The sequence below is a fragment of the Barbatula barbatula genome (assembly GCF_947034865.1).
Source record: "Barbatula barbatula genome assembly, chromosome: 19".
Taxonomy (NCBI): domain Eukaryota; kingdom Metazoa; phylum Chordata; class Actinopteri; order Cypriniformes; family Nemacheilidae; genus Barbatula; species Barbatula barbatula.
Window position 1 is genome coordinate 22286348 of NC_136782.1, and position 26244 is coordinate 22312591.

The 26244-nt window shown below is 42.6% G+C and overlaps 1 protein-coding gene across 1 annotated transcript in view; it reads right to left on the reverse strand.

The window, feature by feature from the left end:
- arap1 (ArfGAP with RhoGAP domain, ankyrin repeat and PH domain 1) overlaps positions 1–26244 on the reverse strand; it is a 36100-nt gene continuing 9856 nt past the window's right edge. The window contains 32 exon segments of the mRNA XM_079481382.1: positions 1–1014; positions 1749–1787; positions 2267–2428; positions 2544–2607; positions 5658–5717; positions 6069–6151; positions 6507–6646; positions 6738–6851; positions 6931–7048; positions 9259–9309; positions 9311–9328; positions 9505–9591; positions 9693–9840; positions 9942–10047; positions 10322–10519; positions 10587–10750; positions 10827–10872; positions 10961–11156; positions 11231–11333; positions 11414–11549; positions 11624–11758; positions 11835–12009; positions 18344–18526; positions 18609–18694; positions 18794–18993; positions 19110–19216; positions 21186–21376; positions 21546–21666; positions 21871–21940; positions 22996–23160; positions 25287–25393; positions 25466–25554. Coding sequence (XP_079337508.1) covers positions 1761–1787; positions 2267–2428; positions 2544–2607; positions 5658–5717; positions 6069–6151; positions 6507–6646; positions 6738–6851; positions 6931–7048; positions 9259–9309; positions 9311–9328; positions 9505–9591; positions 9693–9840; positions 9942–10047; positions 10322–10519; positions 10587–10750; positions 10827–10872; positions 10961–11156; positions 11231–11333; positions 11414–11549; positions 11624–11758; positions 11835–12009; positions 18344–18526; positions 18609–18694; positions 18794–18993; positions 19110–19216; positions 21186–21376; positions 21546–21666; positions 21871–21940; positions 22996–23160; positions 25287–25393; positions 25466–25554 — 3650 coding nt within the window. The 3' untranslated portion in view covers positions 1–1014; positions 1749–1760.

A 26244-nucleotide genomic window follows, 5' to 3' on the forward strand; every position in this document is an offset into this window, starting at 1 on the left:
ATCACAATTTGACATAAATCGCATTTACTATCATCTCCAACAAACAAATCACACACAACATGAGGTCAAAGAATCACCTCACGGTATTATTAGAAAATAATTATTTCACAGATATCTACACAAATACACAACAGAAGCTCACTGTGAATACTGCTGAATAAAAACATGTAACAGAATGTGTGTTCCTTTCATTTGTTAAGCAGACATTCTGAACTCAATACGTCTAAACACACACTCGGTGGAAACTGATGATAAACGATAAAACTGATGAAAAATCATTGTGCAAACTTAATGACTCGAGACACTAATGTCATCACATCACAAACATCCTTTTTACAACATCTATCTCCAGAACAACACGTGTCTGTGTTTGTTAAATTATTCTCTACAATCATTTTGATGATAAACGCGACTCCTTAAATTAGAGTTGTTCTTAAAATGATGTGTTTCGTTCATGTTTATGATTATTACAGCCTCAAGAATGTGACCTTTTACAAAGATGTCGTCTGGAATGTGTGGAAGTGAAAAGATTAAATTATAAAAACTAATCATATCAATAAAGTTATATTACATCAATAAACATCTTTTTCTACATCAGTATGAGGAACATGCGCGTGCACAACTCATAATCAGATCCTTCATGTGTAAGACGTCTTTTATATTTGATTGATGATTCATTGTGATGTGTGTGTGGGACATCAGCACATTGAGTCTCGTATAAACGCTCCTTCAGTCACAAGTGAACAAGACACGTGTCGATTTCAACATATCTTCAGATCCAAGACCTAAATCCGTTCTGACCCTGTGACCCGTGCGAAATAACTCCGATATCCCAGAATGCCCCTCAGGAATGATGATTAACCCAGTGAATGTGAACAAGGTCCCGTCACCTCTCTGAATGTTCATGTAAAACATCTGAATGATCCGGAAAATGAGTGATTCTGAATTATTCACACCATCTGATCCCAGTATTCTCACCATCAACGTGACAAAACCACCACAGACCTTCAGATCCTGTGAAGGAAAAACATCACAATTCACTAGAATAATGCCTTTTTCATTGATTTAGAGTTGATCATTTTATTAATCATTTATTTTAGCTACTATACACAATATTTCCACTTTAGATAATTACAGTTTCATCCGACACGCTTGTGCGCATCTGACCCCCAGTTCACTTCTGGTCTGTGTTTGGCTAGTGTCTAATAATATAACTATTTATACATTATACAGCTTTCCTGTATCTCAGTGTTAACAGCACAAGGTTGTGTGTTTGATCTCAGGGGATTACAGATCCCTGTGTGTAAATGTATAGAATAATGCAATGTAAGTCACTTTGGATAAAAGCATCTGCTAAATGCATAAATGTAAATGTACATTAATGTTAATATTAATTGATATTACTATTTTCTTATATATAGTTATTATTAAATAAACTAGTTGTTGAATATGTCCTGTAGTTTGGTCACATTTAAAGACATTGTGTGGTACACTGACATCTAGCGGTGGATCTTGGAATCACAGTCTAAATTCAAAATATGAATATATTATAAGTTTATATATAAGTTTAGCAAAGTAACGCTTCTTCTGGGTTTCTTTGGCTTGTGAACGTGTACCAGAGGTTCAGGTGGGGTCACAATGTTTATGTATGTTGTGATGACAGAAGATGTTTTGGTAGTTTTAGTTAATGATACTGACCAGCAGAAATAACCGAACATTGAACACAGAAGAGAAGTGACGTGTCTCACCTGAACATTCATTTAATCCGTCATCACATTTCTAAAGAGCTGCATAAAATAAATAAAAAAAGAAGAAGAAAAAGTGTGTCAGTGTCACTCAACAGTTCTTGAACACACACACACATGATTTGCTTTATTCTAGATTAGTTCCTGTCATTGTTGACTCTCTTGACAGACACAACAGAAAGCATCAGTACACCTGTAACATGTCACAAGCAGCCCCACGTGATGCTAACATAAACACATTCATCTGTCCTTCATGACATCTTTAACATGAGATCTGATCATGGGCTGAATGTGAATGTCTGTCAGTGAATCAGAGCAGTGAGGGATCATGGGTAATCACGCAGCTCTTTACCACATACACATTCACATGTGAGGCAAGTAAATCCTTCAGTTATTTATAAACAGTGTGTGACATTGAGGAGTACACATGCATACTTTAAGAAATGCATTAAATGCATCTGGTGTTTCCTGATTGGCTGCGTGATTGGCCAGGGCCTGTCGTGATTGGTTGATTAACTCACAGCGAGAGGATCGGCTGTGAAAGCGGCGACACTATTCCTCATCTCGTTCTCACTGCCGCGCAGAGGAATCAGAGACACGTTACCGAAACGAGCGTCCAGAGGTGTGGAACGACTCACTGCGCGAGATTTCAACCACTCGGTCGGCCACATGCGACCTCCGTTCTGAGAGAGAGAGACAGAGAGAGAGAGAGAGAGGGGAGGTTTTCATCTGTGTTCAGTGCTCCTCAGAATGAATGACGACGGACTCATTAGCTGAAGGGTTGTCTCTTAAACACACCTGTATGCTCAAGACTGTAGCAAACCATTCTCTCATCTCAGTCTGTGTATCACAGCAGAGATACCTGTGAGAGAGAGAGAGAGAGAGAGAGAGAGAGAGAGAGAGAGAGAGAGAGAGAGAGAGAAAGAAACTACACTCAGCCTCAGATGTGACAACATCGCAACACACAGCGTGAGCATCCGTAACAGAGACAAACACACATGGTCAACACCTTACTTATTAAAACAAACACACAACACTGCAGTTAGTTACACACAGAAACATGAACACACACAGACACATGCAAACACACACAGAAACATGCACACACACACACACACACACACACACACAGACAAACGCAAACACACACAGACACATGCAAACACACACAGAAACATGCACACACACAGACACACACATGCAAACACACACAGAAACATGCACACACGTGGACAAATGCAAACACGCGCAGACAAACGCAAACACACACAGAAACATGCACACACACACACACATGCAAACACACACAGAAACATGAACACACACAGACACATGCAAACACACACAGAAACATGCACACACGTGGACAAATGCAAACACGCGCAGACAAACGCAAACACACACAGAAACATGCACACACACACACACATGCAAACACACACAGAAACATGCACACACACAGACACATGCAAACACACACACACATGCAAACACACACAGAAACATGCACACACACACACACATGCAAACACACACAGAAACATGAACACACACAGACACATGCAAACACACACAGAAACATGCACACACGTGGACAAATGCAAACACGCGCAGACAAACGCAAACACACACAGAAACATGCACACACACACACACATGCAAACACACACAGAAACATGCACACACACACACACACACACACAGACAAACGCAAACACACACAGACAAACGCAAACACACACAGACACATGCACACACACACACACACACACAGACAAACGCAAACGCAAACACACACAGACAAACGCAAACACACACAGACAAACGCAAACACACACAGAAACATGCAAACAGACACAGAAACATGCACACACGTGGACAAATGCAAACACACACAGCCAAACGCAAACACACACAGACACATGCACACACACACACACACACACACAGACAAACGCAAGCACACACAGACACATGCACACACACACACACACACAGACAAACGCAAACACACACAGACAAACGCAAACACACACAGACACATGCACACACACACACACACACACACAGACAAACGCAAACACACACAGACAAACGCAAACACACACAGACAAACGCAAACACACACAGAAACATGCAAACACACACAGAAACATGCACACACGTGGACAAATGCAAACACGCGCAGACAAACGCAAACACACACAGACAAATGCAAACACACACAGACAAACGCAAACACACACAGAAACATGCAAACACACACAGAAACATGCACACACGTGGACAAATGCAAACACGCGCAGACAAACGCAAACACACACAGAAACATGCACACACACACACACATGCAAACACACACAGAAACATGCACACACACAGACACATGCAAACACACACAGAAACATGCACACACACACACACACACACACAGACAAACGCAAACACACACAGACAAACGCAAACACACACAGACACATGCACACACACACACACACACAGACAAACGCAAACGCAAACACACACAGACAAACGCAAACACACACAGACAAACGCAAACACACACAGAAACAGACAAACGCAAACACACACAGAAACATGCAAACACACACAGAAACATGCACACACGTGGACAAATGCAAACACACACAGCCAAACGCAAACACACACAGACACATGCACACACACACACACACACACACAGACAAACGCAAACACACACAGACACATGCACACACACACACACACACAGACAAACGCAAACACACACAGACAAACGCAAACACACACAGACACATGCACACACACACACACACACACAGACAAACGCAAACACACACAGACAAACGCAAACACACACAGACAAACGCAAACACACACAGAAACATGCAAACACACACAGAAACATGCACACACGTGGACAAATGCAAACACGCGCAGACAAACGCAAACACACACAGAAACATGCACACACACACAGAAACATGCACACACGTGGACAAATGCAAACACACACAGACACATGCACACACACACACACACACAGACAAACGCAAACACACACAGACAAACGCAAACACACACAGACACATGCACACACACACACACACAGACAAACGCAAACACACACAGACAAACGCAAACACACACAGACAAACGCAAACACACACAGAAACATGCAAACACACACAGAAACATGCACACACGTGGACAAATGCAAACACGCGCAGACAAACGCAAACACACACAGAAACATGCACACACACACAGAAACATGCACACACGTGGACAAATGCAAACACACACAGACAAACGCAAACACACACAGACACATGCAAACACACACAGACACATGCAAACACACACAGAAACATGCACACACGTGGACAAATGCAAACACGCGCAGACAAACGCAAACACACACAGAAACATGCACACACACACACACATGCAAACACACACAGAAACATGCACACACACAGACACATGCAAACACACACAGAAACATGCACACACGTGGACAAATGCAAACACGCGCAGACAAACGCAAACACACACAGAAACATGCACACACACACACACATGCAAACACACACAGAAACATGCAAACACACACAGACACATGCAAACACACACAGACACATGCAAACACACACAGACACATGCAAACACACACAGACACATGCAAACACACAGAAACATGCACACACACACACACATGCAAACACACACAGACACATGCAAACACACACAGACACATGCAAACACACAGAAACATGCACACACGTGGACAAATGCAAACACGCGCAGACAAACGCAAACACACGCAGACAAACGCAAACACACACAAACACATGCAAATACACGGCAGACAAATGCAAACACATGCAGAAACACACACAGAGTTCTTACCACTGCTGTCTATCCTGCTTCTCATGTTTCTCACTTTCATAGATCACTGTCAGACCCCAACTGCAGACAGACAGGCAGACACAGAGATAAACTTTAGTTCTGTAGAGTCAGACATCATGAATGTAAACCAGTGCTTTGGCATTCCTCCTCACGTGTTAACAGTCTGAAATCACTTATCAAACCGTTCAGACGGATAAACGAAACACCACAACATGAAGAAATCACAACTAACATGACTAATATTCCTGTAACTCCACCAGCTGATAAACACTGACACCTCCTGGACAACAAATACAACTGCTGACAGACACATCAACTTCATTTACATCAGACAAACTAACAACAGCATCATCATCATCACCACCATGTGTCCCTCTGACAGTGTTTATTATGAGGACAGATTCGGCTCACCATGTAGGGGGGCGGAGCTTCTTTTTAATGCCATGATAGACCTTCAGACACTTGACTGACCACTCCCTCTCTGGACGATTACTCTGAAGAGACAGAGACACGTGTCACTTACACATCACACTCATTCCATCAAGAATACAAAGGGAAAAATCACCACCAGCAACACAACACACCATTAAACCCACACCTATCACACACACCGAACTCACACACTGCAGCTGTGAATTGTGTAGCTTTTGAAGATTATAAAGTTTTCAAGTAAAAACATCCATCAGTCCAAGCACTCATTCATCTGTCTGCTCACCAACCATCATCTTCACAGTATCATAAACCCCAGACACTCACTTCATCACAGACATCACAACCTTATGACGTCTATATTTACAAATCAGGTGATCATCATCATCATCATCATCATGAGGAGGAAGCAGATCTTACCCGGACGTCTTTATAGAGTCTGAGCGAGGCGTTGGTGAGGATGAAGTATCGATCATGAAAGCTTCCGGTGCTCAGACCCAGTAGATTTCTCTCCTCTCTGAACTTCATCATGCCGTGTTTAGACACCTCCACTTTACTAGCTGTGTGTCACACACACACACACACATGATCAATCAGCAGTGATGTTAGGTGATGTTAAACACACTCTCTCTCTCTCTCTCTCTCTGTTACCCAGGTAGACGAGCATGGCTTCCATGGAGAAGTGTTTTTTCAGCAGCAGGTAGCTGTCTGTTCCCAGAGAATGAACGATGGGCAGAACTCTCTCCTCATAATGCAGCGGTCGCTCTGACACACACACACACACACACACGTGTCATCATCACAGCACAACCTGCACACTATGACACAAGCAACAAACTCTCACCCGTCTCCTCTTTCTCATGGACCTCAAAACAGCACCAGTAGTCCTTCTCTCGCACGCTGATTTTCCGTCTGTCCAGAATCTCAAACGTCAGTTCTGCTGCTGTCATCGTGGCCGGAATCTACAGGAGAAAATTCAATCACAAAAGTGTCTCATCATCTACAGTCATTTATCTTCAAATCTTTTAAACACAAACATGATGAAGATTATAATTACAATAAAGAGATGATAGCCACAAACCATCATTTACTGTCATTATTACTCAATATGTTCAGAAACTGTAGGAGTTTCTTTCTTCTGATGTTCACTAAACAACAATATGGGAAATCAAACTGTTTCTGGTCTCCATTGACTTTCAATTATGTTAAAAAGAAAAAATCACATCCTTAGTGCAGAATATAGGTTTGGGACAGCTGGAGAGAAGGATGACAGTAATGCTGCGTCACAATCATATTCAGTATTTCTGGATTTATTATCAGACACTGTGGTAATCCAATAAAGACACGAAACATTGACAATTAAAGATTCAAAAGGAAATATGATGGGCTAGTAGTTCCTTTTATTTATTATTATTGTATATAAGTATTTAAATTACAGAGGCCTCAGATTTTTAACATAAAAACAATCGATATTCAGAACAGTGGGTTCGATATTCTGCGTTTTCCGTATCCGTAGAAAGCATTTTGAGGCGTTTTGACAAGTCAGAGACACCATACAAACAAGCGCCACGTACAAAAAAAGGTTCTGTGTGTGCAAAGACCTTAACTGTTAAAATCAACACATGGATTAAATTGTGTGATTGTAATGAAATTATTTTATTCGCTATTATTATCCTTTTATGCTGACGTTCTTTAGCTTTCCTTCTTTTTTTTTATTATCAAAAGAATAATTTCTTCAGCTCGCAATAAGCACATTTTTCTCTGATATGCAAGATGAAATTTGTGTGTTATGAAATGTGAATTGCGGTGAACAAAAAGTTGCAATTACATTTGTTTAGTTTTATTCAGTGGCGGAAACAGATTTAATATAGAAATGTCATAGCTATAAATGTCTTTAACAATATTAACTTTAAAAGGGCACATCTGAACATCAACTGCACATACAAATCAATGTACCGCTAGACTTCATGTCTGTAGATAAAGGGAACAATATGTAAAGTTTGGGTAATAATAGGGGTAATCTCGGAAATTTCCTCTGATTTCATGTTTGCTATAATAAAAAACAAGAACCCTGTAACTTCATTAATATCGACAGTCGCTTATTTACGGGGATATTGCGATTATACAACTGTAGTGAAGTTCACACTAAGACTGTTGTGTAGCACACTGCAGGTCATTTATATTCAAATAGTTAAAATACTCCCAGTATAAATATTTTTGAGAATTTCCTCACTTCCCCAAATTCCTTTGCATATTGTTCTCCTTTATCTACAGATATGGACTGTAGAGGTACATTATTATTGCAATTAGTTACGCAGTCAATCCTGTTTAATTACGCAGTACTTTGCGGACCGTAATCTAAAGCGATGCCACAGACACATATATGATTTGTTACTTATTTATTATTTGTTAGTAATTCAATAATGTAACAAATGTTTTTTCCACGTTTCGAAATTATGACGTAAAAAAACCTGCAAGAAATCATGTGGTTCCATTTGCATTTTCTGCACTGCGGAAATCATTTAGCTGATCATTAAAGAGACAATTCACCCAAAAATAAACAATCTGTCATCATCTGAAGAGTTTGGATCCAAACTGAGATGCTTTTTTTGTGCATTGCAATGAATATCAAACTGCAGTTGGTTTGTTTTAACATAAGCCATAATATCTTAAAATATACTTCTTAATAACACAATAAAAACATGATAACATAATTCTATACAAATATTTTGATTATATATGATCTAATTTTGGAACAAAACTCTTCATTTGCAGAACCAGATGACATGATATGATCATGTTCGTATTGTGTTATTTAAGTGATGTTTTGTGTGTTATCCATTAATCAATAAAGGAAAAAACATCTATAGGTTGATTGATATGAATTTGAATAAACTTTTTAGTTGTTCAAACGTCCTCTTCACATTTCAGCTCTTCTTCATTCGCTCTTTTATTTAGAATGATTATCATCATTACTCGATGATTTATTAAGTCAGCGTAGTGTGCGCTCGACATGATCACTAAGTGGAATACACCTTTCAACATACGATTGTAATATATACTGTCAATCTTTTCAAATTCTCCTTCTAATAAAATCTCATGACCGTATTTTGGACAGACAGCATGTGACACAGCGACACTGTTGATGACAGGTCAAAGGTCAAACATTCACCTTCACATGCTGCTCAGCCGTCTCCTTCTTCTCCTCCAGGTAAACTGTACAAAATAAAATCACCACTGGCCTACACACACGGACAGAAAACACGCTTAACAAATAATCACACTAGAATAGGATTTGTACTTTAAAAAAAGCTAGTATTGTGTGTCCAGACAAAAGATGTGTTAGCGTGTTGCTATGCAGTCACTAAGGTGGTTGCTAGGTGAAAACAGCCACCCAAGTGATGATGGAGACACTCACAGGTCCTGCTTTAGGGTTGAGATTGTCTCTCAGTTTAATGATGTAAGTGATTTCATCTAACTGCCTCTTCAGCTGCTGCTCATTCACCTGAAACACGTGACATCACACATCAGATAAACACTAGATGGCATCACTGACTTGCTGAAGATAACACATTCAATGTAATATATCATCTCACACACACGTACATCAAATATGATGATGTAGTGTTGGATGAGATCTTCAATGACGCGGCCGGCGTTGTAGTCCTTCCCATCCGTCTGGAAGAGAGTCGGCCCGAACACGATGGCCAGATTATGAAGATTCATTTGATTGAGATCAGAGAACCGCTGGACACTACACACACACACACACACACACACACACACCAGTGTGAAAGAGACGTTTAACACCAATGAGGAAGTGTGACTCTGAGAAAGAGGAAGAGTTTGTCTCACCAGTATAAATGATTCACGAGAGCTCGTAGTGTCGCTTGATTCACTCTCGGCAGATTACTGAACAGAACACCGTACTGTGACATCCTGCTGCTCTCCTCTGAAATAGCTACACACACACACTTCATATATTTAAACTGCAAATCAAAACACATTACATGATCTGCGATCTTATCTCATTCATGCTGGTGTATTTCTGGTCTATTGACCACACTGTTGCATCTCAACACGACCGCTGTGTTCGTTTTACATGCTTTTATAGTCAGTTGGAAGTTTGTCAGTGTTTTTTACAGCATTCTGGGTGCTGTTGTGTTTCTGTGTATGCGTGCATCTGTGTGTTTCTCTGTGTGTGTGCGTATTAGTGTGTGCGTCTGTGTTATTACCTGTAGTGGTAAGCCAGTTGTGCGACTGCGGTCCAAACAATCCCTCCTCTATGTCTCTAAAGAACCTCTTGAGTACGTTGGAAACATCATCCACCTGATGTTCGCCCTCCTTCAGCCACACGCACCTGAAATCCTCCAGCAGGGCGGCGATCTTACTGTTCACCCCACTCTTGCGATAGATCCCTTCTGAGATCAGACCTGCGGAACGACATGTCTAATGACTCCGAATGACACGAGACGAGGGCAGAAGAGGACGAGGACGTACCGTATTGTGTGGTGAAATGAATGCAGCGCTCCACTATGACAGGAATATCAGCTTCAGTCAGCTGCTGCAGGCTCAGCGTGTCTCCAGAACTCCCGGCCGCTCTCTGGATCGCTGCCGCCCAGCCCTGGAAATCCAGCTTCCTCTCGCCCTCGATGTACAGCGTCCTGCACACACATGTGTTAGTCCACCCGCCACCCCTTGCAAACAAGACTTCATACATCTGAACCCGAGCCATCTCACCTGCCTCTCTCCACCAGCACCAGGACGTCATTGTCTGGCTGGATCGCTGCGGAAAACAAACACAAGAGGATTCATTCAAACCTCTCTCTCTCTCTCTCTCTCTCTTCAGTCATACGTCTGTGTCTCTCACTCACACAGCTCCAGGAGCTTCTGCAGGTCGATGGTCTCGTCTCTGTTGTGCTCCTCCAGACAGATGTGGAGACTGGATCCCACCAGACAGAACCAGCCCAGTCTAGACGTCTCCAGATTGAGTCCGTCTTTATAACGCAGGCGACCGATGCGCTCAAAGTCCTTAAGCAGCAGAACTTCGGCGGCCAGAGGAATGAATGACTGAAACAGAGAAGATTTGTGATGTAGGTGCTGTTTGAGACCAATGAGATGGAGACGTGTGAGTGTGTGGTTACCCTGGCGATGGATTTGACCCACTCGTGTGCGGTCTCGGGGTTATCAGCGCCGAAGAGATACAAGCGTTCTGAATCGGAGTACAGCTCGAATGTGTGATCGTACCTGACCGACAGAGAAACACCACGTGAAGAACGGGAGAAACATCACACGAGAAACACGAGGAGAGAAAGCCTGCGCATTACCCATGAGTCTCTGCAGGACTGACAGCCAGACACACGATCTCCCTCATCTTCAGACCTCCGTTGGGTGTAGCGTTCTTATCACTTTCGTAGTAGCTGAAATGTCCATCGTTCAGCACACACCAGCGCCGACTGAACTCTACACGGACACACGGAGAGAGAACATCAGGCGGAAGAAATCAAAGACGAAGACCTTCGGCACGACCGCCTTACCTTCTTTACCCTTCTTCTCCGCGATTGGACGAGCCATGGAGGCGGTCTTAAACAGGAAGCCGTTGTGCGTGATGGAGGGCGGGGCCATGTAGTGTACCGTATCTATGGCGACCTCCACCACTGACCTCGGGAGATCTGTGGGCGGACGGGCAGCGTGAAAGAGTGAACAGGCAGATAAACGGAGGTCATAGCGGTTGTCATGGTTACTCACCTGTGCTGCGGTTCTGAGTGAGGAGCTCCACCTGCAGGGTTTGGCCGTGATGCTGGGCGAGGGTGATCGGGGAGGGCAGGTCCGGGTCACCGGTGTCAAAGTTCACATCAGCGCCACAGAACACCAGAGCTAACGTCTCACACACATCGTTGGACTGAACGTTAATACACAGCGCCTGCACACACACACAAACACACAGATGATGTCAGAGCACAGGAATCCACATCTGTACATGTGTGGAACATGTGTGTGCAATTAACCCTGTGATGTCATCAACATATAACTGAAGCACAAATGAAATAAACGAATGAGAGAGAGAGAGAGAGACAGAGAGAGAGAAAGAGAGACAGAGAGACAGAGAGAGAGACAGAGAGAGAGACAGAGAGAGAGACAGAGAGAGAGAGAGAGAGAGAGAGAGAGAGAGAGAGAGAGAGAGAGAGAGAGAGAGAGAGAGAGAGAGAGAGAGAGAGAGAGAGAGAGAGAGAGAGAGACAAAGAGAGAGACAGAGAGAGAGACAGAGAGAGAGAGAGATCATGTGAGATGTTTAGACAGCTGAAAATCAACCTTCACAATCACAGCATGGCACACATACACACACACACATACACTGAACACAAACACTATAGACACTTAGTGAATTCAACAATGACACACACACACCTTGCACAAATCTACACACTCTTCATTATGTTTTCACTGTCTCCAAGTCTCCACTGAAGAGCACTACACTACACTACACGTGTAACACACTGTTATACTGCTCCCAGCACTACAACAACACAACAAACTGATCAAGTATATAACACATATTATAGTACAAGTGTGTGAATTATATAGACTCAACTGACTTCATTCATGTCGTACCATATAACACACTGCTCGTTCACATTCTTCTGTTGCACAATTTACAGCACGCCACCTTCATACTTCACATACAAGTATGTAATTTTCACATTCCACCATCTGTCAAATTCAAACACACGCACACACACAGACACAGACATACATGCACACAGACACACACACACACACACACACACACACAGACATGCATGCACACAGACACACACACACACACACACACAGACATGCATGCACACAGACACACACACACACACACACACACACACACAGACATGCATGCACACAGACACACACACAGACATACATGCACACAGACACAGACACAGACACACACACACAGACACACACACACACACACACACAGACATGCATGCACAAAGACGCGCACACACACACACACACACACACACACAGACATGCATGCACACAGACGCACACACACAGACGCACACACACACACACACACAGACATACATGCACACACACACACACACACACACACACACACACACACACACACACACATGCATGCACACAGACGCACACACACAAACATGCATGCACACACACACACACACACACACACAGACATGCATGTACACAGATGCACACAGACACACACACACAGACAGACATGCATGCACACAGACGTGCATGCACACAGACGCACACACACACACACACATACATGCACACAGACGCACACACACACACACACACACACAGGCATGTACACAGATGCACACATACACACAGACATTCATGCACACATACGCGCACACACACAGACATGCATGCACACAGACGCACACACACACACACACACACACACAGACATGCATGCACACAGACGCACACACACACTCATTATGTGTGTACACGGTGTGAATATTCTTTATGACAAACCAACATCTCTAGAGTCCTTCTCTTTCTTTCCTCTGTGAGTGATTCCTGTTTCCAATTCTCTTCAGAATTCCCCTACTTCTACAGACCACCCACCTGCTATCAACACACACACACACACATGGAAGACATCAGATCTGGACTGTTTGTGTAAGATTCATCTTTATGGATGGGTATAACCGTCTGTGCTTCTGATAAAAGTGCAATAAAAGCACAGGACTGGACACACCCAAACCAGACCCTGTTTGCGAGTTTGTGTGTGTAAGTGTTTGCATAATAATAATAATAATAAATATACATTTTATTTGTAAAGCCCATTACATTTCCAAGGAAATCTGCTACAAAAGTGCTACAACGCAAATCTTCGACCATAAAAAGGTCATCAAAACATTAAAATACTTTTGCATGTACGTTTGCGTGTATGTGTGCGTGTTTGCGTGTATGTGTGCGTGTTTGCGTGTATGTGTGCGTGTTTGCGTGTATGTGTGCGTGTTTGCGTGTATGTGTGCGTGTTTGCGTGTATGTGTGCGTGTTTGCGAGTATGTGTGCATTTTTTGCGTGTATGTGTGCATGTTTGCGTGTATGTGTGCATGTTTGCGTGTATGTGTGCGAGTTTGCGTGTATGTGTGCATGTTTGCGTGTATGTGTGCATGTTTGCGTGTATGTGTGCATGTTTGCGTGTATGTGTGCATGTTTGCGTGTATGTGTGCATGTTTGCGTGTATGTGTGCATGTTTGCGTGGATGTGTGCGAGTTTGCGTGTATGTGTGCATGTTTGCGTGGATGTGTGCGAGTTTGCGTGTATGTGTGCATGTTTGCATGCATGTTTGCGTGTATGTGTGCGTGTTTGCGTGTATGTGTGCATGTTTGCGTGTATGTGTGCATGTTTGCGTGTATGTGTGCATGTTTGCGTGTATGTGTGCGAGTTTGCGTGTATGTGTGCGTGTTTGCGTGTATGTGTGCATGTTTGGGTGTATGTGTGCGAGTTTGCGTGTGTGTGCGAGTTTGCGTGTATGTGTGCATGTTTGCGTGTATGTGTGCATGTTTGCGTGTATGTGTGCATGTTTGCGTGTATGTGTGCATGTTTGCTTGTATGTTTGCGTGTATGTGTGCGTGTATGTGTGTTTGCGTGTATGTGTGCGTGTATGTGTGCATGTTTGCGTGTATGTGTGCGTGTTTGAGTGTGCATGTTTGCGTGTATGTGTGCATGTTTGCGTGTATGTGTGCATGTTTGCGTGTATGTGTGCATGTTTGCGTGTATGTGTGCATGTTTGCTTGTATGTTTGTGTGTATGTGTGCGTGTATGTGTGTTTGCGTGTATGTGTGCGTGTTTGCGCGTATGTGTGCATGTTTGCGTGTATGTGTGCGTGTTTGAGTGTGCATGTTTGCGTGTATGTGTGCATGTTTGCGTGTGCATGAATGTGTGCGTTTGTGTTGGAGAGACAGACAGACAGAAATGTCCAGAGGAAATAAGTGGACAGATGTCGTCTGCTGCTCACACAGGTTTCCTATCCGCAGACAGAAGCCATTTGAATGACACCTGTCAATCATGTAAATCAGGAGTATTACCTGGGAGCACATTTACTATCCTGTAGGAAGTATGTATTACATCTTTGATGGCAGGAACACACCTAACAGTCCAGCTTGTGATGATGGGCAATCCACCTGATGACAACTACAGCCAGTACTCCAGTAATATTGAACACACCGAAACATCTCTGTTTTCTTCCCACAATAGTTCCTTCTTTCCACCTTTCACTCACCAGCTCGGCACTCTTACTATTTATAGTAATCTCTCTCTCTCTGTTTTAATGTGTCAGAGGAGAACTGGCTCTCCCGGCTGAGTCTGGATATATTCATAGATGTAAATATAAATTGCTACATAGATCAGATTGAATACACCAGGAATCACTTTGTAAACACTGGCCATCACACACTCGCTGAATAACCTCAGAGAACTAGACACTACTGTAAATAACGGAGGATATAAAAGACTTTCACATGATTCAAAACAATCTGAGTTTGTGTAGTGTGTTTCAGCCTTAAAGATGTCGTTTTATCTCCTCCCTGACTAAAACACAAACACACACACAACAATATACAGCAACAAGATGAGATTTACAACAGTCAGGTATCTGTCACTGTAGGTCAATATGAGGGTCAAACAAAACACATCTCACCATCAACAACACATCAGCTAAACCAAAGCGAATCTGAATCCCACACAAATACTGTCACAGCGCTCAACTTTACCTGTGAGTTCAGAGGTTGTGCTGATGTCATGACAGCTCTTACTTCACTGATGTCATGAGTATGTCAGAGATGAGGAAGATGTCAAGCCCATTTCCAGTCACACACACACACACACACACCTCAACGGTCTGTTATATCATAAAAACACAAACACACAAACAAATGTCAGACACGTCACACACACACACACAGATTCATCAGGACATTAGTAAATTAGCCTCGTCCAGTGAGTGTGTGTGACACACAGATACACAAAGCTGCCCATTGAGGAAGGTAAAACTGCTGCTACACAAAGAATGTACAGATACACACACAATGTACCACAATCATCTCTCTCTCTCTCTGTGTCTCTCTCTCTCTGTCTCTCTCTCTCTCTCTCTGCCTGTCTCTCTGTCTCTCTCTCTCTCTGTCTCTCTCTCTCTCTGCCTGTCTCTCTGTGTCTCTCTCTCTCTGTGTCTCTCTCTCTCTGTGTCTCTCTCTCTCTCTCTCGGTCTCTCTCTCTCTCTCTCGGTCTCTCTCTCTCTCGGTCTCTCTCTCTCTCTGCCTGTCTCTCTGTGTCTCTCTCTCTCTGCCTGTCTCTCTGTGTCTCTCTCTCTCTGCCTGTCTCTCTGTGTCTCTCTCTCTCTGCCTGTCTCTCTGTGTCTCTCTCTCTGTGTCTCTCTCTCTGTGTCTCTCTCTCTCTCTCTCTCTCTCTCTCTCTCTCTCTCTCTCTCTCTCTCTCTCTCTCTCTCTCTCTCTCTCTCTCTCTCTCTCTCTCTGTCTCTCTCTCTCTCTCTCTCTCTCTCTCTCTCTCTGGTTGGGTGGGTCTGTCTTTGCATTCCTTTGCAGAAACACACACACAGTGAATGTAAGTCAGATGTGCAAATTGCAGCAATTCACTCCCGAGACCCTGAAAACTCACACATGAACGCGATCACTCTCTCACACACACACACACACACACACACACACACACACACACACACACACACACACACAAACACACACACAGAAAAACGAAGAAACATCATTCAAAACAAGACATCATCAGAATGACAGTGTTATAACTCACCCAACTGACTCCAAACACTCGATGTGTCTCACACTCACGCACACACACTGACACAGTGAACGAGAGAGAGAGAGAGAGAGAGAGAGAGAGAGAGGGAGGGGTCTACTCAGTGTGGGTGGGATCAAAACTCTCATTGATGATGCTGCAGGGGATGTGAGCAGGACTCATTCAAAATGAAAACAAACTCTCAGTTCCACAACACAACAAACTAAACAAAACCACCACGTGTCTATAAAACCTCTGAGTTTATTAAAAAGTGATATTAAAAAACAGACCAAAAAAAATACAGTTTTGTAAAAAGATGAGAACATTTCCGTGTGTTTGTTTTTGTTTACATGCTTCTCTCTCCTCATGACATAATAACCCCCTCTCTCTCTCTCTCTCTCTCTCTCTCTCTCTGAGAGTGAGTGAATGGTCTCTTTGTCTTCCCACTGAAACAGCACAGAGGAATCTTGGGAGAGTGTGTTTGTCAGATCACATCATGCTGCGATGGTTTTGTGTTTTTAAGTGAACTACAGAGCCTCCTGTGCACGTGTGTGTGTGTGAGTGCATGAACTGTATGGGTGTAAGTGTGGTGTGTGCGAGTCTGTGAGTACGTGTGTGTGTGTGTGTGTGCGAGTGCATGAACTGTATGGGTGTAAGTGTGGTGTGTGTGAGTCTGTGAGTACGTGTGTGTGTGTGTGTGTGTGTGTGTGTGTGTGTGTGAGTGCATGAACTGTATGGGTGTAAGTGTGGTGTGTGTGAGTCTGTGTGTGTGTGTGTGTGTGTGTGTGTGTGTGTGTGTGTGTGTGTGTGTGTGTGTGTGTGTGTGTGTGTGTGTGTGTGTGTGTGTGTGTGCGAGTGTGCGAGTGTGCGAGTGCATGAACTGTATGGGTGTAAGTGTGTGTGTGTGTGTGAGTCTGTGAGTGTGTGTGTGTGTGTGTGTGTGTGTGTGTGTGTGTGTGTGTGTGTGTGTGTGTGTGTGTGTGTGTGTGTGTGTGTGTGTGCGAGTGTGCGAGTGCATGAACTGTATGGGTGTAAGTGTGTGTGTGTGTGTGAGTCTGTGTGTGTGTGTGTGTGTGTGTGTGTGTGTGTGTGTGTGTGTGTGTGTGTGTGTGTGCGAGTGTGCGAGTGTGCGAGTGCATGAACTGTATGGGTGTAAGTGTGGTGTGTGTGAGTCTGTGAGTACGTGTGTGTGTACGTGTGGAGTATATGTGTGTGCATCTGGGTACGTGTGTAGCATGTGTGTGCGTCTGTGTTATTTGTACAGAATGAGTCTTCTAATTGAAACTTTGTCACAGTCTGGTGCTAAAACTACCAAACACACACACACAGTTGTTTGAATCATTTCCATGAATCGAATGAATTTGTCTATTTTTAAATTGGTTAACATCATACCAGCTCCTTGTAAATGTTGACAGATGCAGCGGTGTGTAGTGTTGTGTGACAGTCAGACTCACGTTGTTGAGTTCTCCCTGGTTACCGAACAGCGGATGATATCTGCGGTATTTCCCTTCCCGGTATTTTGCCGCGATGAAGCGGCGTCTCTCTTCACTGCTGCTGTCGACAGATAAAGCCTCACTGGGAGGAACGTTCGCTGCCCAAAACTGATTGGCTCGCCGGTTTCCTAGCGTGAGAAACACCTGTGGGCCGACACAGGAGGAGAGATGTCAATGAGCTGTAAAGATGAGACCTTGAGAGCTACAGCAGACTCACAGAACATACCTGAATCAGATCTTCAGTCCAAACCTTCTTGTCCATTTTCAGACTCCGTACTTTGGATATGCTCGGACCGAGCCCACGATGTTCACCTGTCACAGAAAAAGAGAGAGAGAGTCCAAGTGTCATCTTTCTTCTGTGCAGGTCATCAGTCTGATACTGTATGAAGAAGCTTTGAATGAGAACGAGACCTGCGCAACGTTTACAGATAACCACACACAGGTTGATGGCCGCCCACTCAGGCTTGGCTGTGCCGCAGTCCGCACAGATCTGATTGGCCGGCAATGACCAGATTTTATCAGCAACTTCAAAGTTAGACAATGCTTCTGCGATCGACTCGCGCATCTCCTCAACCCACTGGTCCTTTAACTGCTCTGTATCTGCTATAAAACTACAGACAGACGGACGGAGTTCAGCTAGAGAAACACATAATAAACTAAAACTAAAGTTTGACATCCAAATCGCTAAAATAAAAAACAAATATGTGTAGTGTGTAGAATGTCTGACCTGAATATGCGGTACGGTGTGGTCAGATCGAACGCTCTTTTGTCCACTTCCTTCACATTCCCAACATTCATATCGATAGAAGTGATTCCTATTCCCAAAAAATAATCCTGTGCACACACAAACACACACATGGAATATATCTTTATTGTCATTGTGCAGATGTACGACAACATTTTTGATCTCCGCACAAAAAAGAGGGAACACATACACATATATAAGCAAAGATATCTAAAAAAAAAAGAATATATATATATATATATATATATATATATACAGTGCATCCGGGAAGTATTCACAGCACTTCACTTGTTCCACATTCTGTCATGTTACAGCCTTAAAGCCTGTTAAACCCCATAATGACAACATGAAAGAAGTTTGTTTGAAATCTTTGCAAATTTATTCAAAATTAAAAAGGAAAAAAGCACATGTACATCAGTATTCACAGCCTTTGCTCAATACTTTGTTGAAGCACCTTTGACACCAATAACAGCTCAAGACTTGTTGAGTTTGATGCTACAAGCTTGTCACAACTATTTTTGGGCAGTTTCTCTCATTCGTCTAAGCCAGAGCTCTCAAGCTCCATCAGGTTGGATGGGGAGCGTTGGTGCAGATCTCTCCAGAGATGTTCAATCAGGTTCAAGTCTGGGCTCTGACTGGGCCACTCAGGGACATTCACAAAGTTGTTCTGTAGCCACCCCTTGGTCATCTTGGGTGTGTGCTTAGTGTCACTGTACAGTTGGAAGATGAACCTTCGGCCCAGTCTGAGGTCCAGAGCGTTCTGGAGGAGGTTTTCATTGAGGATGTCTCTGTACATTGCTGCATTCATCTTTAACACGATCTTGACTAGTCTCCCAGTTCCTGCCGCTGAAAAACATCCCCACACCCTGATGCTGCCTCCACCATGCTTCACTGTATTGGTCAGGTGAGGAGCGGTGCCTGGTGTCCTCCAGACATGACGCTTGCCCTTCAGGCCAAAGAGTTCAAATTTGTTTCATCAGACCAGAGAATTTTGTTTCTCATGGTCTGAGAGTTCTTCAGGTGCCTTTTGGCAAACTCCAGGCGGGACGTCATGTGTCTTTTACTGAGGAGTGGCTTCCGTCTGGCCACTCTGCCATACAGGTTGATTGTTGGAGTGCTGGAGATGTGCTGGAGCTCTGTCAGAGTGACCATTGGGTTCTTGGTCACCTCCCTGACTAATTCTCTTCTCCCCCGATCGCTCAGTTTGGCCGGGCTCAGCTCTAGGAAGAGTCCTGATGGTTCCAAACTTCTTCCATTTACGGATGATGGAGGCCACTGTGCTCATTGGGACCTTCAATGCTGCAGAAATGTTTCTGTACCCTTCCCTAGATGCCTTGATACAATCCTGTCTCGTAGGTCTACGGACAATTCCTTGGACTTTGTGGATTGGTTTGTGCTCTGACATGCACTGTTAGCTGTGGGACCTTATATAGACAGGTGTGTGCTTTTCCAAATCATGTCCAATCCACTGAATTTACCCCAGTTGGACTCCAATCAAGTTGTAGAAACATCTCAAGGAAGATCAGTGGAAACAAAAGGCACCTGAGCCAAATTTTCAGTGTAATGCAAAGGCTGTGAATACTTATGTACATGTGTATTATTTTTAATACATTTGCAAAGTAACTGCAAAAACTGTAGTGCTGCAAGTATGTAAGTAAGCTTTCCTGTATCTCAGTGGTAAGAGCATTGTGTTAACAGCACAAGTGTGTTGGATCACAGGGGATTGTAGATACCTTTCTATAAATGTATAGGATAATGCAATGTAAGCCACTTTGGATAAAAGCGTCTGCTAAATGAATAAATGTAAATGTAAACAGACTAAATCAATGCACATCCACACACACGAGCACACACACACACACACACATGCATGAACACACACACGCACGCACGGTGTACATGCACACACACTAGCACACACACACATGCACAACACCGTATTTAATAAGTTTGTGGTTTTAGACATAATATTATTATGTCCACATTTGATCAATGAGTTCAGAAGACTGTCCAGCTACTGAACGATGTAGTCAGACAGTACACACACACACACTTTACCTCAGTGTTCTTGTAGAGAAAGACTTTATCTCCACACACCACAGTGTAGAGTTTAGAGCGCAGACCACGTAGCTCCAGATAACCTTTCATCTCAGAGGTCGTACTGGGGTTAAAGGTCAAATCCAGACCTGCTTGTGTCCGAGACGCTCCAATACAATTCTTCAACACGGTCACCCACTCGCTTCTCTCTGCTAAACACACACACACAGGAGTGAAGTGTTAACAGACAAATTGACATCAGTGTGTGTGTGTGTATCACGGCACGTGTGGGCTGTGTTTGTGTATGCGTGTTTTCTGTGCATGTTGTATTATTGTATATCACAACTACACATTAGCATTTCCACTAAATAACAAACTCACCGTCACACTCCGCTCGGAACAGAAAAGTGCGATTGTGTGTCACAACCTCAAACTTCTGATCGCCCACATTGACCACCCCTGTGATGGAGGCAGTTGGTATGATCCTCTTTGAGTAAACGTCCTGCGTACAATAAAAATACACACGGAGGTTTGTGTTATATTGAACAATGAGACGCTGATGGCAGCAGGGGAAATAACCATGTTTCAGTAGAGAACATCAGAGACATCTTCATGCCTTTAGGAGATTTCTTCACATGCCGCAAATACACCGTTACAATAAAGCCAGTGTAAACTGAGTTTAACCAATCAGAATCCAGCTACACACCTTCTCAGTGTCAAAATATCTCAGGTATTCAGCATCCAGTTTGACCCAACGGCGCTGGTAGATGAGAGACCTACACACACACACACACACACACCACACACACACACACACACAGATAAGTGTTATTTAGGGCTGTGCGATATTGAGGGGAAATGCAATATGCGATATCATGCTAAACAATGCGATATTCGATATTCGATATGCGATACAATATATATGTTTCTAAAATCTATTTAGATTGTATTAAAATATTTTAAAGAAATTATATAATCAACATATATTTCACATTATTTTAGGAAAAAGAAAACATCACTACAACTTCTGAAAGTGTTCACTACAACTTCACAGCCGTGTTTTACTGTTGCATTAAAATAATCGGACATTTTGTAAACAAAAAGCGGATTGTTGATTGACTTGCATCGGAGTAGGGCTGCTCTATTATGACAAAAATCATAATCACCATTATTTTGGCCAATTTTGAGATTCCGATTACTCATTAACCTTTAAAACAACATAGAAAATAAAAAACACTTGCCTTTTAAACTCTGCATTTAACAGAAAATGTATTTAAAGAAAAGGATGCGCTGTGGATTTATACTAAAAGAAAAGAGAGGATCCTTGACAAATGGAATGCAGCACAATAATTGTTTACTTTGATTATTTCGTTTTTGTAATTGATGAAGGCCAAAACTGATGATAACGATTCATTTTGGATTAAATGCACAGCCCTACGTCAGAGCGCACGCACATCCCAAGTAACATCCACGCGTGCCAGATAGATACTATACTATCCACATCCACCTAAACTTTGACCGTACATACGTTTTCGAATAATTAAATAACTCAGTTATTGCAAACCATCGCGATATGCACATGTGCGATATTTCGGTTATTTTGATATATTGCACAGCCCTAGTGTTAATGAGTGTAACACCTGCAGAAGAACTGCAGCGCCCCCTGATGGAGTCTGGAAATACTGGATTTGGTTCAGATTGCATTTTGTGTTTGGTTTTTTTAAATCATTATACACAGGCTACACGAGTAACACCGGACCGCAGACACAGAGACAAAACTGAATGAACCATCCACTGTAAAGCTCATCAGCTAACAGATTCCCATACGCACCCCTGAGGAGGATTCTTGTAAAGCCAGCCCATTTTAATGACAGGGGTGAGAGTAGAGGCCAAATCCTCTTGAGGGAGCCGAGCACTCACACGACCTGTGACAGGGAGGTAGATGCTGTTCTGACAGCTGGGGATTATACCAAAATCTTCATTCCACGATCCTCGTCTAAGAGAGAGAGAGAGATTACATTTCTTTACATATATTATAAACCACTGTTGCAATTTTGGGCTAAAATGTTCATTTGATATAGATATTTGTTTCCTTATATATATATAGAGAGAGAGAGATTTTCTCAGCAACTTAAAGAAACTAAGGGAAACGGAGAAGAACTAAAAAGGAGAACCTACTCAAAATAGCCATCAAGCATCACAAGTTAAACATTATTTCCCCAACCTCACAAATGGACAGTTTCATGCTCCATTTACACACCATTTAAAGGCAGAGTAGATCATTTGGAATATGCTAATGTTGCAGAGCAATCATACGATCCCTCCCACTCCCGAATCATCATCCAAAGCCACGCCTCCTCCAAAACACATGAGCACGCACAGACCAAAGCTGTTGGATCGGTTCCAGTGCCTACACTGCCTTTAAACTCAAATTCAAGAATCTGTGCTCCACTCTTATTCTGGATTCCATCAAAGCAGTAAATAACTGAACCTTTAGCAGCCAGTCTGCAAGACTACTGCTTTATCCACCATTAACCTCCATGTTTTGGTTGAAATGTCAACCAAGTCCAGAATTTGGTCACTCCTTTTTTCATAAAGGTAATAATAGTTGTATTAGTCAGATATGCAAATATTGTCACCCTAAATAAAATAGTGGTTCACCATGGCCAAAATGTCCCAGTTCTTCTGAATATACTGATCAGACCAAAGGAAAAGCACTTTGAACCCTTCCCGACTTCAGGAACAGTTCTGAGGAAAGGCTGGAGGGCCTCCATTCTCCCATTTAAAAAGGCATCAGGAATGCATTAAGATCGATCCACATGAATCACTGAAGAAATCTATTGAAATGAGTTTAATTCTGTTGGTTAAAGACTTTGAAAGTATTTTATAGTCAATTCCAAGCAAAGAGACTGGGCGCCAGAATCTAATGTCATCAAGGTCACCCTCTTTAGGTAAACAAAAGTAGACTCACTGGCAATGTGCCTCTTTTAATACACTCCACGAAAACAGAAAACAAATCCGTTTCAATAACATGCCAAATGTTTTTATAAATTCAGCATTAAGTCCATCCAAGCCTGGAGCTTTGCCAGAAGACAGCTCTTGAACGGCTGCAGATAGTTCATCAAAAGTCAATAGTTCATCAAGCCTAGATTTCTCCACTTCCGAAAGATAAATCCTGAAGGAGAAGGTCAGCCATGTCTTCATCACAGGGTTCAGCTTGGTAAAGATCCTCATGAAAAGACAATGTATGCTAAATTATTCAATCAGCATCCGTAACTCTTCTACCACTTGAAGATACAAACAGCCAAGAACGTTTCTATCCACAATCTTCATCTCCAGGTTAAAGAAAAAAGATGTAGTAGCATCCATAATATTAAAAGTTAAAAATCTTGCACGGAAACGGCTCAGGGACTTGTACTGTTCCTTCCTCTCTCAACACATCTCCCAGAAATGAATGAAAGAGTTAAAGTAGCACTAGAAAAATGTATTATTAAACTTCCAATAGGAATGTTCAAAAGTGCTCTGTGCAGTAATGACATCAATAGACAGAAAGTGGTGATCAGACAAAGCAGTAGGAAAAATACAGCTATTAAAGTATTTATTTATTGAGCTTTTCTGTACATATATCCTGTCCAGTCTAGCCCCAGATACCATATTTGAGTTTACTTTCAACCATGTATATTGCCTCTACAAGATTTATACAGATATCTGATGAAAGACCGAAGAGAATCTGCTGACCGACTATCGGGGTCAGCTGTGTCCTAGTGGTTAGAGCGTTGGGCTTGTGATCAGAAGGTTTATATCTCAGTGCCAGCAGCTCATGACTGAAGTGCCCTAAAGTACAGTTAAAATAACCTGACCCCATATTGGGCGCATACACATTGTGTTGAGAGAGAGAGACGTTTTGCAATACATTACAACATGTAACTTCAACTATTGCCCAATGTCAAAAACCTCAGATGAATGTTTCAAGAAAATACATCTTTGTGGTTGGGGCCGAAAAGCGATGCAATCTGCACAAAGGGGGCCGTACAGTGTGAGAACCGCTGATTTAGATATTAATAACATTCTAGATATAGACACAACACGTTCATGTATCTGAATCAACTTCCATAGACTCACTTTTCTGCTATAGGTTCGTAACAGTCGCTATCATCATCCAGAAGCTCCTCATCACTGCAGATGCTGCTGTATCGAGGTTTCATCGCCTTGGGAACCATCAAGGACATCTATTGGAAGCAACAGCTGTCAGTCAAACAGTGTGTGTCTAAACAAACACGGCATGTTAACACTTCACGCACCTTGTTGGCCATATCTAAGAGTTTAGCGACTCTGCTGAGATTGTGATCCTTATCGTCAAATTCATCTGAACTGCCCGCTGAATCCAATTCTGAAGAGAAAGGTCATAGATGATGTTCATCGAGCATTTTAACTTTATAGCAAACAGAAAAATCATAGATATGACACAAATAAGACTTTGTTAAATAGCTTAACATTTTGGCTTCATTAAACATGCCTTCAACAAAATAACTAAGCTTTTTTTTTAATGGCTTATGCTTTTACAGATCAAGTTAAGAGAAAAAGTGATGGAATAGTTCTGCTCCTCTGGCTAATGAAAAACAATATTCCCCATCAATCTGGTTCCAACTTTCTCGAATAGCAGTTGACAGATCAGCTTTGCAGGATGGAGCCTTATCGTGGACAATGGGACTGTTTGCTGGCCATGTCATCGAGTTGATTTGCATTTCCTGAAAAATAACTTCATCATCACCAAATGACTCCTCCATGGGTGGGATGAGAAAAGTGTCCAAAATGTCAATGTACACCTGTTGAGTGTTGAGGTAATGATTGCCATCTCCCCTGATCCTTTACCTGACATGCAAGCCCATATCATAAATTAGTTGGGAAATTTGGCAGTCATCTTTATAAGTCATCTCCTTGGCCGATTCAGATTTATGATTCATCACTGAATATCACTTTCATCCAATCATCCACAGTCTATGATTGCTTCTCCTTAGCCCCCCGTAACCTTGATGTCTTCTGTTTTGGTGTTAGTGCTGGTTTTTCTTTGGCTTTTTTA